Source organism: Enhydra lutris, unplaced genomic scaffold, assembly GCF_002288905.1.
Source record: "Enhydra lutris kenyoni isolate GAN:26980312 unplaced genomic scaffold, ASM228890v2 scaffoldscaffold9, whole genome shotgun sequence".
In the NCBI taxonomy this organism is placed as follows: Eukaryota; Metazoa; Chordata; class Mammalia; order Carnivora; family Mustelidae; genus Enhydra; species Enhydra lutris.
Genome location: NW_019154093.1, coordinates 25,449,260 through 25,465,849, shown reverse-complemented (window position 1 = coordinate 25,465,849; position 16,590 = coordinate 25,449,260). Strand labels below are relative to the sequence as shown.

The window sequence follows — 16,590 nt, the reverse complement described above, 5'->3', positions numbered from 1 at the left end:
GAGCCCCAAATCTGTAAGGGAGGAGAACGCATGTTCGCTCTACAGCCTCAACTTTTGCCCGACCCAAGGCCAGCAAGAAAGTGTTTCTTTTTATTTATATAGTTTTCTTTTTTTGTGACAACTTGGTGTTTCTGAACGCTAGGGGCTCCCGGATTCTCTGGTTTGAGAGTAACTTTTCCTTTTAGGATTTTTTTTTTTTTTTTGAAGGGGGTGGGGGAAAATGTGGCCTTAATTATCCTACGTCTTAGGCAGCTTAAGGAAGGGGCTGTGCTTTCGTGATCTCTTCAGAGCCAAGTAAGGAGGTCCCTCTCTTTGCCTCTGTCTGTCTCTCTCTTTTTAAAAGGACCTCGTGCAATAAAAGTGCAGAAACAAACCCAGGCGACCACAACAGCAGCCGCGGCGGCAGCAGGAGGAGGAGGAGGAGGAAGAGGAGGAGGAAAAGTCGGCGTTGGGGCAGGCGCTGCGGAGCGGCGGGGCTCGGAGCGGCTCCCATTCATTAAGTAAGCAGCGGCCCAGGAAGGTGGCCGAGCGCCCGCGCTGCCCACTCACCGGCTCCAGCAGCCGGACACGCGCCAGCCCCGCGCGCCCCGCGCAGCCCAGCTCCGCAGCAGTGTCTGCGCGGCCGCCGGCTCTCCGCCCCCTGGACTCTCGGACGCTGTGGGGCTGAGAGAGGAGCGCAGAGGAGCAGCGCGGAGCAGAGAACAGCCCGGGCTGCAGCGGGAAGCGCGCGGCGGGCTGCACCGTCGCCGCCGCGCCGCGAGCGGGGGGCCGAACCTCCGCGTCCAGCAGCAGCCGCGGCCGGGAGGCGGGCCGGGCGCGCGGGTGTGTGGCTGCCGCCGCCGGGCGTCTTCGCGGGGCCGGAGGCTCGCGCCGCAGCCAGCGCCATGCAAAACTACAAGTACGACAAGGCGATAGCTCCGGAGAGCAAGAACGGGGGCAGCCCGGCGCTCAACAACAACCCGCGGAAGGGCGGCAGCAAGCGGGTGCTGCTCATCTGCCTCGACCTCTTCTGCCTCTTCATGGGTGAGCCCGGACCCCGGCCCCCAGCCTCGGCCTCGCGCCCCTGCGCCGTCAGCCCCTGGGGTGGGGGTGGGGGTGGGGGGCAGCCCTGTCCCGGAGCCCTCGCGCAGCACCGGGCCCCAGCGCCCGCCCTTCCCCAGGCTGCAGACTTCCCGGCCTGGAAGCGGGCGTGGGGCGCGCGCAGGCTCTCCCGGGACACCGGAGCCCGGCCCCTTAGAAGCTGCCTCCGGCGGGAGGAGCAGGCACCGTCCCGCGGAAGGTGTGGGTTCGGCCTCTTAGCGCAGGGCGGTGGGCGGAACCGTGACCCAGAGCCCGCGCGGAGCTTGGTGCCCCCCGTCCGAGTAAGATGGATCTCCTGGGGCGCCGGGCCCCTGCCTGCAGCCGCGCTGCCTCCTCGCTGGCTGTGTGTAAACACCCAACCCTTCCGCTCCCGCCTCCTCGTCCCGGCCGAACTCGAGCTGGCCTTTCCCCGGCTCCTCTTCTCACCCCCACCCCGCACGCCCCCCGGGGGGCTGGGAGCTGCGCCCCAGGGGCTTGACGCGGGCACCCACTAAACTGCCACTTGTTAGGCGCCTACTGTGTGCCGGCGGTAGGCTGTGTCACGGACACGGTTTCAACCAGCCCTCGCCCTGACTCCGTGCAGGGTAGGTGAGGAGCTCCCTTTCACCGATTAGAAAACTGAGGCGCTGGGAGAGCAATCCAAGATCAAGATCATGTTTGGGGACCACGATTAACTGCCGTCCCAGAAAGTTAAGGTGATGGTCCATTTCTGTTTTCCAAACTAGTTGGATGCCCCAGCCCGAAGTGCGGTGGGCGCTAAAAAAAAAATTGATCGGGGAGTGAGGAGGATTTATGAACTTGGCGGGGGCAGGGAGAAAGCTATTGACATGAATCTACAGGAGTTCCAAGGTTGAAGTCAGAGTAGATTTTTTTTTTTTTTAAACGATTCATGGTGTAATGGAAAGGGCACAGGACTTGTCATCAGAACATTGCTACCCTGCCACTTGCTGGGCGTGCCACCCCCTTGCCTTCTGGGCCTCAGTTTCCTCATCAGTTGAGTGAGTGGGTTGAATTAGATGCTCTCTTAAGGCCCCTTCCTGCATTAAGAACTCGGATTTGGTCCAGGAGCTGTTCTGCCAGCTCTGCTAACTGAAGAAACATCTGTGTTCCCAATTCAGTTCCCTTAAAATAGAACTCCTGCACGGAGAAGTAAGTCCCCTTTGAAATGGATTTGTCGGTGCAGATTGGGCGAACCAGAGACTTAGTGGGCTGGAGTTACACTTCTCTTGTGTTTTATGACTCTTTTCTGCAGCACCGTCCTCAATGAGGTCCGTCCGCCCTGGGCTTGAACGTCCCTAGTAAGTTTGGGAGTCAAAGGAAGATGGGACACCTAGAATTATTAAAACATAAGAATTCTTCCCTTTGGGTACAGAGAGACAGCTGTGGGTAAAATTGTTCTGTGGAAGGGAAGAGAGATGGACTAGTTCAGGTGGCAAATCCGCTTCCCAACTCTTCATAGAAATTGGAGGTTTAGATGCTATGTAAAGGAATTGTCACTGGGGGGCCTGCCTTCCTGTGGGCCGCAGGCTTATTATCCTGCACAGTGGGAAGATTAGTATTTAAAGTCTGCTGCCAAGCTATTGACTTTTTAAAAGGCCCTCCCTGGTCCTGGGGGAGTACAAGGAGAACACTAAACACATTGAAGTTGTTTGCTGTAAACTTGTCTGGGGCTTCCCAGTGTTTACTGGTGTGTTTTGTTGGTGGTAAGGTAAACTCTTCCCAGACGGCCTGTGCTGAGTACCCTCCTACCTCCTACTTTGTGATTAGGAAAGCAAAGCTAGAACAAGCCTGTCAGCCTTTGTACAGTTTCATTGTTCTCCTCCCCTCTTCCACTCTTCTGAATTCAGAAGGCAGTCCTGAGACATGGTGCATTCTTGTTAAAGGGAAAAGAAGTGTGAAGGAATTTGCAGGAAGACACACCTATTAGCTATAGTTTAACTGAGGACAGTGTTGTGCTGTGAAGGTGCAAGTAAGGTGGATGTTTGCACATTTCACTTCATCTGCCCCAACTCTCTCTGTGTCCCCCCAAAGCTAATATTCTCTACCTAGCTATTGATTATGTTTACTCACGGTTGGTCTGTTGGAATAAATGATTTTTTTTACCTCAAAAAGGTGATACCTGGACCCTGCATTGTCTTCTGAGGCACAGAAGGGTATTTAAAGGGTATTTGCCTTGCTATTAAAAAAAAAAAAAAAAAAATGCCAACAAAGTCATTTTCAAAGTGACTTATGGTCAGTGTCTCCCCTATGCAAAGACCGAAATATAACATCACTAATTTAATGCCTCACCTACCTTTAATAGGAAAAAGTGTAAGATAAATACTTGAGAAATTTATGCGGGAGAAGAAGTCTGGCTGCCAAGAGAAAATTAATAACACAACATGTGATTTTAATATGCCCTACACAACAGTCCTAAAAAGTTTTTTTTTCTTCTTGGTTCACTTTTTGCCTAAGACTGTCAGTCTGATTTAATTTTTATATGGTTTATTGATCATATGGTCTGGATTACAGGGCACTAATATAGTAAAAAAGAGAAACATAGTTTTCTGTTTATTCTCTCACAGGAATATATACCAAGCTTCATCTCCTTGTATCTGGAAAAAATAAAAGCTGATGTGCTACATAAGTGTTATGTGAGTGGAAATATGCAAGCAGTTGAACTTGTTTCACATACCTTCTTGGAATGTGAAATTCTTAGCAAAAAACAAAAGCCCACTCTTGTTTGAAGGCCAAAAGAATCTGGTGTCCGAGAACCCCAAAGGGAGTTGACCTCCCATTGAACAGCTGTCTTTGCCAGCTAATTGCTTTGATAAATACAGTTCTGAATCTTGGTGTGCTAGTCTTTCTGAAATTGATTTTGTTTTCCTTTCAATTACATAATATGTCCCGCCTCCTGTTTTTCAAGCATGGGTTCTGGTGTACCAGGTGACAAGAGACCAGCAGAGGCTGTTCCCAGGCAAGAAGGGAGGGGCATCTACTGTCTTTCTCAGTTTTGTTAGCCTCTTCTTAATGTAAGTTTGTGTACTCTTCGCTGTAACCTTCATGAAGAGATAATCTCCATTTCACCGGTGAGGAGACTGTGTGTTAAGGAGGAAGCTCTGAGATGCACCATGAAGTCGATTTGGGTAGATGCTTCGTTCTCAGTGAACGTGACTGGAGCTCATCTCCCTTTCAAACTCAAGATACTTATCAGAAAATGCTGAAGCTGTTTGCAGAAAATCCTGCCTCTCTGCATTTCCCAGTTAACTTATTTGCACCAAAGCAAATGGAGAGAGGTGGTTGAACTCTTCTGGTCAGAGATACGGTCTTGTTGCCCCACAGCATTGTTTGGATTGTAAGCTAGTTCCAAGACTACGCGGTTCACAGATTTTTGAGGGCACCTTTTTCCCCCATGAGACCGTGCTGCCACAGAAAGGACACCAGCTGTACGTGGCTGGAGCAAAATGCAGAGATTTTGGTAAAACCATGCTGAGTGTCTATGCACCCACTTTCCCTCTCTCCTGTCCCTCATCCCAGCTAGCTGCTGAGTGCCTCCTTCCAGCCAATGCACTTGGAGGGCTGGGCAACTTTAGACAGGTCCAACTTTTTCTGTGTAGACTTTGCTCAAGGCCCTTTATCCTTTGAGTTCAGTTAGCTCATGTGCTAAGTGATGAGCAGAATGGCCACTCCGTTACACTGCTGTAAGGATCAGAAGAAATCTTGGGTGTGACCGTTTTGTTTTGTTTTGTTTTGTTTTAATCTCCTGAGACTTGGGCGAGTGCAAGGGCAAACGCAGGGGATTTATAACCTGGGGCCCTGGACATAGTTTTCTGGTTGTCTTCCTATATCGTGTCTCAGAATCACAGGTAGATGAGGCCATGAAATAAATACTCAGTAATAATATTATACTGAAGACCATAAAGCTGTACTTCAAATAGGAGATTGTCACATTTGCCCAGTTAGTTGATGACAGATGATTTCCATTCATTTTGACTCTACACTTGAGCTGAGAAGGCAGCCCCTAAAATGCAGCAGAACTTGTGAGCCGACTGATCTTCACAGTGTACCCTGAGCTGTCCTTAGAGAAGGTTCTCTTGTTTAAAAAAAAAAAAAAAAAATTATTCCTCATTTGTCTTTTGATACCAGAGGGTAGATAATCTGAACTTAAACCATGAGAGGTGGGAGGAGTTTGAAGAAGCAGGTGTTTGGTCAGGTTTAGTCTGAAAAGCCAGAGTCCTGTGCCAGTCCCCGCCAGGAAATGCAGTCAACAGGTGGAGTGTCACGAAGCAAAGGGAAAGAAGCTCAAATAGGTAAAAATGTAGAGTTTGGATGCCAAGCCATCGTGCTGTGTAATATAGCGGTTCCAGAATATTCTTGGCCGTTTTTGACTTTCAGTTAAACGGTTGAGACAGAATTCCTAGAACTGGTTCCGTATATGGGCTACGTAACCTCATCTTGTGTTATTATTAAATTATTCACTTTCCATCCTGGAAGAGAGGCGGTGTGGTATAGCGAAGAGAACCAGAGACTTAGAGCCACAGGCTTCAGATTCCAGGCTGGCCAGCGCTAGCATCCGGTTGTGTGGTTGTGGACAAGTTGGTTTTCTATGGATCTCAGGTTTTTCTTTTCGCTTGGTGAAGTGGCTGGTTGGGCAGGATCATGTCTAATGGGTAAAGCTGCCCTGCAAGGTTCTGTGACGGATTTCTGGCAGAGAGGAATGACCCTCATGCGTGCACTTTGCTTAGCTCTTCATTGTACATTACTACAGGGGGTCACCCACCCCAACAGTGCTGAGCTGCAGACTCCTGTAGACTCCTATAGGAACAGACTCCTATAGAAATAGGAGTTCTGGCCTTGGACTGCTGCTTCCATGCTGCGTAACTTCAGAGAAATGCCCTTGACTTTACTGGGCCTGGGTTTCTTCATTATTGCCATAGAGGGAAGGGCCTGAATCATCTTCTCAGACCTCTTCTAGCACTAACAGTTTTAGGATTCTGTACTGGTAGATACATCCTGTGATGCAGAAACCCAGTCATTCTGGATTGACTGGATTGAACAGAACCCATTCCTTCTGTTAGACCATTCATCATCGGTTGAATTGTTACATTTTTTACCAAGGACTTAATGCTGACCTTAAGCTTATATTGGTATTCATTCTGGAGGGAAAGTAAGCACTGTTACTGAAGCTAACCCAATATGCTGAGAAACCAGCTAGATTTTTCCTTGGCCAGATGTGTCTTATAACCTGTCTCCTGAAATTTATAGTACAGTTCACCCTTGAACCACGCATATGACTTTTTGACTTCCCAGAAAACCTAACAGCCCGCCATTGACCGGAAGTCTTCCCGGTAACATAAATATCAGTTCCCACATATTTTGTGTGTTATATGTGTTATCTGCGTCCTTACAATAAAGTGAGCTAGAGAAAAGAAAATGTTCGTAGGAAAATCATAAGGAAGAGAAAATACATTTATAGTACTGTATCCAAAAAAAAAAAAAAAATCTGTGTATAAGTGGACCCGTGCTGTTCAAATCTGTGTTCTCAGGGTCAGCTATAGTCACAAGCACACAATCACAATAGGTAACTTTCCCTTTTTTTTTTGGTTACTCTTATTATATTCACTAAGTATGTGTTTTTAATAACTCAATTAGTTTTGATAACAATCTACCCTGTGAACCACAGAATATAGAAGTAGATTTTCTTTTTTTTTTTTTAAAGATTTTATTTATTTAGTTGACAGACAGTTATCACAAGTAGGCAGAGAGGCAGGCAGAGAGAGAGAGGAGGAAGGAAGCAGGCTCCCCGCAGAGCAGAAAGCCCGATGTGGGGCTCGATCCCAGGACCCTGGGATCATGACCTGAGCCGAAGACAGAGGCTTTAACCCACTGAGCCACCCAGGCGCCCCTAGAAGTAGATTTTCATTGATCCACTGGCAAACGGTCCAGCCAAACATCTTGCATGGGTTGAAATAAAGAAGGGAACTTCCATTTCGTAGGTAAGCCTTGCGGACTTTTCCAGAATGGTTGAAAACCCCTATTTCCTCATTGTCCTGAATGGCAGGGGTCTTTTTGTTTTTGCTTTTTGGTTCTTGGTTTTTGGGGTTTTTCTTCCCCTTAGCCCGCTCTTCTCCAGCTTTCTAGCGTACTTAAGAGATACACCAGGGGGTATAGCTGTCTTTGTGGGATACTGTTAAGGTTAGAGTTGTGGCCGTTTCCACTTTTAGCCCTTTTTTGATTTCCTGTCAGTTTTGGATTCTTTCTTTCCCCTTCCTGTGCAGTTGCTTGGGCTGGTAAGCCCAGCTGGTCGCAGCACGATGCTAATGGGACCGTAGGCAAGGACTTCTTCCCTGTGTAGGCAGTGATATTTATGGGGACACCCTACCCAGCGTGTCAGTTCAGCCAGTACACATTGTTGGAGGAGCAATCACTTATTTGGGGGTATCTATTATATCAGCATTTCACAGACTCACCTCATAAGGAGACCCATCTGGTGTGAAACAGAGGTTTTCAGGCTCCTTCTGAGGAAATTCAAATTCAGCAGGCTTTGGGCCAGGGCCTGGGAGTCTGTATTTTTTATTTAAAAGCTTCTGGTGATTCTCCTCAGGCCAATCAGACAATCACTATGTTGTTTAACAGCTGTTGTCTTAAGGGCAGTTGGCTACGGCCTGGGCTTTTTGTCCCTGGACTGAATGTTCTGGCACTTTTCACGCTGTTAGGTTTTTTTTTTTGTTTTTTTTTTCCTTTGTGGCCTGCACACCTGTCTTTCAGTAAAGATAATGAAGCTTGTTAGAATTCATTCAACAGCAAAAATTACCTCTGGGTGCAGGCCTGAAGGTCTCTGGTGACTTTTTTAATGTAGGGACTTGGTGGTGTCTCCTAACTGCTGAGAGGCTGGGATTTTTATCTGTTTCTGGGGCCTAAACTGAGTTCTGTGTAGTGGAAGTTGCCCGCCTAGTGACCACTTTTGGAAAAATGAGGTGTTAACTCTGTAAATATTTTCTTTTGAGATATTGAAGTTTGTGTCTGAGTGAAAAGTGAAATGAATAAATGAGATTTGGAATAGAGCCTTTAAAAGATCAAAGTTAGCTTGGCATAGTATTGTGGAAACAATACAAGCTTTGGATTCACTCCCATCTGGGTACAACTTGGGCAAAAAGTATTTCATCTTTCCAGGCAGAAAGGTGTCCTCATCTGGAAAAGAAACAAGAGTCCCAGTGGCACCCTGGTACAGTGAAGCTCTGACGAGATCGTGATTCTGAAAACCCTTTAGGAAGTTAAAAAAGCCCTCTATCATGATTATCAGGTATCACGTTGCTATTATTACTCATAGTAATAGTAGTATTTTCCTTTCCTTCCCAGTGTTCTTACTCCTCAATGGTGCTGTGAAATCGTCTCATTTTTTGGGCAGCAAAGTTGCCTGAAATATATTAGGGGGAAAAAACTTTGAAGAGAATCCTAAGAAATAACCAGGCAGAGGGAACACAAATATTTTCCTTTAGCTGAAGAAAAGCAGGTGCAGGCAAACGACCCCATCTGGGAAAGTCACAATGCGGGGACCTTGGTCATCTTTGGTGGTTGCTTTCTTCTTTCCCTTTGAAAGGGACATGGCCTGTCATCTTAAGAGAAGACTTGCTCTTTTCTAGTTCCTTCCATTTTATTTGTTTTAATTGTATTGAGTCCGAATGTGTACAGTATGTTTTACAGGTCCTGCTCTAGGACACAAATAGGAGTCTTTTTTTTTTTTTTTTTTCAAGATTTATTTATTTGAGAAAGAGAGAGAGAGAGCTAGCACATGAGCATGGGGTGGGAAGTCGTAGAGGGAGAGGGCGAGAGAGAATCTCAAGCAGACTTCGCACAGAACCCTATGTGGGTCTTGACCTCACAACCCTGAGATTATGACCTGAGCTGAAATCAAGAGTCAGACGCTGACACCACTGAGCCAGTGCCCCAGCACAAATACAAGTCTCAAGGATCACGTTGGGCGGTAAGGAGCTAGGTATACATAAATAACTGCAAAACAGCCCGGAGTGTGTAGAATGAGCCTTACTGTGGGCAGCGTAAATTATGAAAATGCTGTTGGAACAGTTGTTCACTGCCTAGTTCATGGAGTCTTTAGAATCTGATGGTAGTTGGGGCGCCTGGGTGGCTCAGTGGGTTAAGCCTCTGCCTTCGGCTCAGGTCATGATCCCAGGGTCCTGGGATCAAGCCCTGCATCGGGCTCTCTGCTCAGCAGGGAGCCTGCTCCCTCCTCTCTCTCTGCCTACTTCTGATTTCTGTCAAATAAATAAATAAAATCTGTAAAAAAAAAAAAAAAGAATTTGATGGTAACTCTTGGAGTTGTCATTATCAACAACGTCAAGGTCATTTTTTATCTCCGTCAGAAACACAGGCCTCTTGGGGCAGGGCAGGGCAAGAGGTGGGAACAGGGGACCACGGGTTTTTGAGTCTGGCAGATGGGAGCGTACTTGCTGTTATTGGCTGGGAACCCTAGGGAAGTCATGAGAGTTGCCGAGGCCCCCGTCTTCTGCTTTGTAAATTGGATGGTATGGGTGTCTTGGAGGTGGGAGGCTATGCCAAGTATGGCGTCTGGTGCTGGGAGCCCACAGGTAGTAGCTGCTGTCATGCTTGTCACTATAGCCTACCCTGTGCCCTCGGTGTGACGGGAGGAACCCAAGGCCTGGACTGGGTGGGTGGTGATGGTCTGGCGATCCTTAAAGATCAGGGCCTGCAGCCTGTGTTTTGCCTTTATACCATTTTGCTTTTCTGGTGTTGTTGATTTGTCAGTTTGAAATTGGTATTGTCCGGGAGGTCCGGTTCTCCAGAGAGCTATAATCTCTTCTTTCTCCTGCCCGTGTCATTTAAAAAAGGAACAAGACAAATGGGTTAACTTTTAATCCCGAATGTCGGGTTATAGTCAAGTGAGGCCAGAGAAGCATGAGGCAAATTTGAAGGAGGAGGCAGTTTTCAGATACCACTGTTCATCCAGCTGGCACTTGTTCTAGAAAGTGCTTATTACCAAAGATCACCATGGACTGATTTGAGCTTGAACGGGCGCCTCCTTTTGTAAACGATGTATCACAGGAGAGAAGAAAGAGAAACCAAAGTTTTCAAAGTTTTTGCTTTTTAAAAACCTCTTGAGGTAGAAACTATTCTCCTTTGACCAAGGAGGAAACAGAGTCTCAGATTAAATAATTTTCTCAAGGTCCTGCCTTAGTTGGTGGGGCCAACATTCAAAAGAGAGCTAGGTCAGGTTCTCATACAACCTCGTGGAACTCTCCTTCCCTTAGATCCAGGCTTATAAATTAAAATCTGCCTTAAAATTCTCCCAATTTAAAACCAAACCAAACAACACACAGGATCCAGTTGGAAACTTTTGAAGGGAACATGCTGATTTCTGTATGCTTTGAAAGCATATGTTGCAATCAGAATATTGGTGGTAAGCGTGTTTTTGAGGTTTGTCACAAATTAACAAAATTATATGCCTCGAGAGTTTTGCAGAGAAATGCAAATCAGTATAAGCACCTCGTCATAATAAGCAGTATGCTTTGGTTCCTGTTTATGTATCCCCCAAAGCACATAATACACATAATTATATTGACACGAAGGAAGCCATTCTCATTGATGGTTTCTTTATATCTGGCCCCCAATTAGTTTGCGGTATCAATCAGTGTAATTTCTAGAGAGCCTATTTAATTAAGTCTAGGTTTGTATCTGTCTTTCAAGCATCAGTCTTGTCTTCCGTGGTTGCTTCCTGAGCACCTACTCTGTGCTGGGCCCCCAGGATCTCTTGACCTTTAAGTATTCTCAGGCTGGGAGTGGGAAACAGACTTGGTGAGATTAAACACACTAAGTGTCACGAATGTGGATGGTAGAGGAGGAGCTTTAGCAAGGAAATGAAGAATGGGGAAGTTTGCCTGAGGGCGTGGAGCTGGGTCATGCAAGAGAAATCCCAGCTCACGTGTCAGGAGAGGGGAGAGGGCGATCCAGCACAGGGAGCAGCAGGTGCTGAGCAGGGCACGCGTGAACAAGCCTGGGAAGGGTGAGTGTGAGAGGCTGCTGTGTAGTACGGCATTTTGTGTCTGTACCGTGTGATGGAAGGAGGATGTTGGAGATGAGGCCGGAGAGATAGTTGGGAGCCAGATCAGGGAAGGGGGCGGTGAAAGGCAGGCAGTGGAAGGACTTGAACTTTATTTCGGAGGACCAGCCGAGCCAATGAAATTTTATTTTTGTTTTCGTTTTCCTTTTTATTATAGAAAATGTCATATAGAAACCAAACACCGTATATAGCTGGAGTGGAATTGCTAGGTCATATGGTAACTCCGTGTTTCACTTTTTGAGGAACTGCCAAATGGTTTTTTCCATAGTGGCTGCACTGTATTTTAGAAATAGCGTGACATTAGTTAAAATATGTAAGGAAAAAAATGAAACGTTTTATGGACAATATTTGGAATTAGCATATTCATGAATAGTTTTTAAGAGAGGATGAATCTGCTCTGAGTTGCATTTGAGATTGCTGGGTTTGAGGCGAGGTAAATGGGAGAGAGGGGAGGGGACCAGTAACAGGGAGGCAGAGTTGGACCGTAAGCATTGGAGACTGAGAAGAGAAGGGTGGGTGAGAAGGATGATAGGTAGCTCCTGATCTCCTGGATGGGAACCTCTGAACAGTGGTGCTGCCATTCCCTTCCCACTTTCCATGCAGTGTTTGTAGTAGAAAGCTAAATGAAATCCATCTTGTAGAATTACTGAGATGCTTCATGGTCATGGCCTTACTAGGCAGATGAAGCTCTGGAATTTCTTAGGTTCTCAAATGCCCCTTAAAATAAATGGGCCATTGGAAATCCTTCTGTTTGGGGGGCCTGGGTGGCTCAGTGTGTTAAAGCCTCTGCCTTCGGCTCGGGTCATGACCCCGGGGTCCTGGGATTGAGCCCTGCATTGGGCTCTCTGCTCAGCAGGGAGCCTGCTTCCTCCTCTCTCTCTGCCAGCCTCTCTGCCTACTTGTGATCTCTATCTGTCAAATAAATAAATAAAATCTTTAAAAAAAAAGAAAAAGAAAGAAATCCTTCTGGTTTAGAGAAACAGTTTTTCTTGGGTTGTAACGGTATTTTTTAAAAACGGTGTTGAGATATAATATCTAAATTATATATATGTTATATATGTATATGTGTTATATATATCATATATATATGAATTACACATATGTTATATATAGATAACGTACAGTTCACAGGCTTTCAGTACAGTTTACAGAGCTGGGCAACCATCACCATTATCAATTTTAGAACATTTTCATCACTGCAAAAAGAAACTTGCACCTGTTAGCAGTCACCCTCCATTTACCCTTTGGGTCCTGCCATGGCAACCACTGACCAACTCTTTAGGTCTGTACATTTGCCTATTCTCAACATTTCATTTAAGTGAAACTGTATAATATGTGGTCTTCATGAATGGCTTCTTTGACTCGAGATAATGTTTGCAAGGTTCATCCATAACTTATCACCAATGTATAGCATGTTCGTTGAGCATGTGTTAGAACGTCATTGACTTTTTTTTTTTTTTTTTAGATTTTATTTATTTATTTGTCAGAGAGGAAGAGAGAGAGCGAAAGCACACAAGCAGGCAGGCAGGCAGAGGCGGAGAGAGAAGCAGGCTCCCTGCTTAACAAGGAGCCCGATGCGGGACTCGATCCCAGAACTCTGGGATCATGACCTGAGCCGAAGGCAGTGGCTTAATCCACTGAGCCACCCAGGCGTCCCAACTTCATTGACTTTTATTGCCAAATAATATTCTCTTGTATGGGCATACCACATTTATTTTATACACTTACCAGTTGATAGACATCTGGGTATTTTCCACTTCCTGGTCATTCTGAATAATGCTGCTATGAACACTCATGTTCAGGTTTTTTGTGTGGGCACACACTTTCAGTTCTCTTGGGTATCTATGCCTAAGGAGTGGAATTGCCAGATCACATGGTAACTCCGTGTTTAACTTCTTGAGGAAACCGCCAAACCGTTTTCCACTGTGGCTGTGCCATTTTAGAACTGTTTTAGGATTAATTAAAATATGTAAGGAGAGAACACAAAAGTTTTACCAAAGACCTTTGGAATTAACATATTCATGAAACCACTCTAGTGTGGCTTTGTTCTTCCAGCCATTTTCCACAAAGAAGCAAAGTTTTTAATCAGTTCACTACTGTCACTGGGTTGGAGATGAGTGAGCCGAGAACAATGAAGCTGACTGAGAAAAAGATGCTGGGTGGTCAGCGAGCCCTGCTCACCCGCTGAGTAACATACTTCCACAGACCCGAGATGTCACAAGCACATTCCTGCCTCCGCCAAATGAAAACAAGCCTAGGGTCTTCAGAGGCTCTTGAAAACGATTAAGTGTACAGATGCTAATATTAAGCTCTTCATATTCCTAGGATCTGTTTTACAGTATTGTTTAAGGCCATGAGGTAGAATTGTAGTTTCGGATGAGGTTGATCGTTCACCCTTTACCTGCTACATGTGTGGCTGTGTACGCACCGGTCATCCCAGAAGTCAGAATTACTGTGTATCTTTTGGACTCACGTGCTGGATGCTGGAGATGGTTAAAGACTGTTAAGACCCGAACACACATCTTTAGGAATTAGTCGAAGCATCAAGTTGTAAGTTACACTGAAAGTTAAACTGTAAGTGCTTAAAAACTTAAAGCACCGCTATGACAAAAGGGTGTGGAAGAGACACTCACCTTTGTTACCGGAAGCATTAGATGCGGTCTTGCTTCATCTTTCCAGTAATAGAATAAGGAGATGTCAGTCACCTGGTTTAGCAACTCAGAGAGGGCAAATGGTTTGCCCAGGTTCACACAGCTCATGTGGGTGGGGGCTGGGCTGGCACTCAGGCCTGCCCACATAATGACAGTTGCTGACATTTGTCAGGTACCTGCTCTGTGCCTCTCACTGGGCGGAGCAGTGTGCACGCGTTCACTCGTTTAACCCTCCCAGTGAGCCTGTGGGTCCTTCTTACTGTTTATCTCCATTTCATAGAAATGAGGTTCAGAGAGGTTCAAAAAAATCACTTCTCAGGGGCGCCTGGGTGGCTCAGTGGGTTGAAGCCTCTGCCTTCAGCTCGGGTCATGATCCCAGGGTCCTAGGATCGAGCCCCGCATTGGGCTCTCTGCTCAGTGGGGAGCCTGCTTCCCTTCCCCTCTCTCTGCCTACTTGTGATCTCTGTCTGTCAAATAAATAAATAAAATCTTTAAAAAAAAAAAAAAAAAGATCACTTCTCAGAGGTTCCGTGGCGGTGACTTGCAGCGTTGGGTTCAGACCTAAGACGTCTGACCCATCGGGCCATCTTTCGCTACCGGGCTCTGCGGCTTTTGTTCTCCGGGGCTTCTGAAGTTCCCTTTCTGTCCGCACCCCTCTGTGCTGGCTCTCCCATTGTCACATGTGATGGTTTGTTCAAAATGGGTTAGACTTGGGATTCTCACCCTGGGCTCTCTGGACCTGTAAAGGTATATTAGGGCAGTTAGGAGCCATCTTATGCTATTTTCAGCGCTTCAGAAATAGCTAACCTGTACTGTAGCACATTTACCAGTGTGCAGCTAGTCGAGACTCACTCAGAGCATCGGTCTCTGCCTAGCCGAGTCAGAGCACTGGCATTCTGTGCTATGAGGTGAATGTCGAAGGCCCCCTGTCCACTCACTCTGGTCTTGCTGGTTATTTCCACTACTCAGGAGACGGGGTTGCCACTTTCTCTGCTTTGATTAACAAAAGGAGAGAGACAATTCAAAATATAGTTTACTTGGGAAATGAAGACATCTTCCAGATATCACAGAGGGTCAAGAAGAAAGTGGCAGGTATCTTTGGTGGTCAGAAGCCTGGACATCCTAAAATTCGTCAGCCACTCTGTGAATTTAGAGGAGGGGAAGACATTGTATCATGGGAAGATGGTCTAGAGGGAAGAGGGGCTAGGCCTTTGTCACTCACATCAGTAATGAGTCGCTCTGTCAGTGATCTTTTTTGTATCATGGACTTGATCTGCTGTCCTTGTGGTTTGTTGTAACCTTTGGGTCACATAGAGAAATTGTGAGCTTCTCTGGTTAGTGGCTGTGGGCACAGCACCTTCATTAAATGTGGTGAATAGAATTTCTGCTAGTAGCCTCTTCCCCACAAATGACCCACATTGTTGTGGAGTTAGCAACCACTAACAGGAAGTGGCAGAAATGCTTGTCAGCCGCACAGTGGATTTCATTAGACACTTGCCCAAAGTAGCTGTTTTGGTCGATTTGGCCTCCATAGGTTTCTGGGGAAGAATGGCCTAAGACGTTAGTTCCCAGCATTACATTTGTCTTGCTGTCATCTTGGCCTTGGTGGACATTCTGATTAAATATGTAGTATTTTCTTCTGAAGTAATCTCATATGCTGTAATTATAGGGAAGAACTTCTAGCAGGCTGAGATTTTTTAAAATATTCCCAAGGTTGTTACCAACTTACCTGAGTCTTGTTTAGTGGGCTTCTCGCTTGAATCTCTTTGGAGAAAGTAACTCCAGTAACTAGGCGGGAGGGATGATGGGCTCCCCTCTTCCTAGTAAACCATTGCTTTGGAAGATCTGCACTGTAGGCATTGGGTGACTCCCAGGGGCTGCTTGGGAAATTAAAATACATTTCTTGGGTCAAAACATTAAAAATACTGGGTGCTTTCAGTCCCATGAGGAAAATAAGCCATCTTGACTTTTGGTTTCATTTACCTAGGGCCACTAATGGCTGAAGAACCTTTAATTATGATTTTGCCTTAAATTGGATGTTTGCGGTTCTGCAGTCTTCTGCTGTGAAATCCAGTTATTGTTAATTAATAGTCTCTTTCCGTGGCTAGTTCCAGTAAATGATAAAATATGCATCTGAGAATTAGAATGTAAATGTCCTTTTTTGCCTCAGTTTCTCTCATTCTAGATCTCTAGGTGCCTAAATCTTGAAAGCTAACAAAAGACAAATGCCATAACACCCAGGATGGCATTCTCCAAACGCCAACTGGAAAAAGACTGGGAAAAGGACATTTTTGAGCCCTATGGTATAGTAGGCATATCCACGTGTCTCATCAAATAGTATAATGCCGAAAGGGAGATACTCCTAGAACTGATTTTTACAGATGAAACCCTTGCCCTTTGGGGGGAGGTCGAGTAGCTTACTGAGGATCCTGCAACTGGAAAGTGGTCCAGTGCCTGGGATAAGAACCAGTCAACACCTCTGCTCTTTCCTCCCGCTGTGAAGACTGGCGTTGGAATTTGCACTGACTTCTATTTTCAATAATAAGCTTACGAAGCAAGCAAGTCAGCAAGAAAGTTTTGAAGTGAAATTATCAGGCCTTGCGAAGTGTTCCAAGTGTGGTTTGGGATTTAAAGCCTTTTGCCCATTTCAGTTTTGCCTTTTTCTTTGTAAAATTCCTGGAGGACAGAGATTAGGCTGAGAACCTTCAGGCTGGAAGGGGGAAGGGCATGCATTTTGCCGAATGCTTCTCTGGCAGACTAGACTGTAAGGCAAGGGGCTTTACA

General features: G+C 46.1%; 1 protein-coding gene across 1 annotated transcript in view; it reads left to right on the top strand.

The window, feature by feature from the left end:
- Positions 1–430: 430 nt before the first annotated feature.
- The window catches only part of LOC111143080 (phospholipid phosphatase 3), an 83,457-nt gene continuing 67,297 nt past the window's right edge, over positions 431–16,590 (top strand). Inside the window, exon 1 of the mRNA XM_022496541.1 lies at positions 431–1,023. Within this exon, the coding sequence (XP_022352249.1) occupies positions 885–1,023 (139 nt within the window). The 5' untranslated portion in view covers positions 431–884. The remainder of the gene's footprint in view (positions 1,024–16,590) is intronic.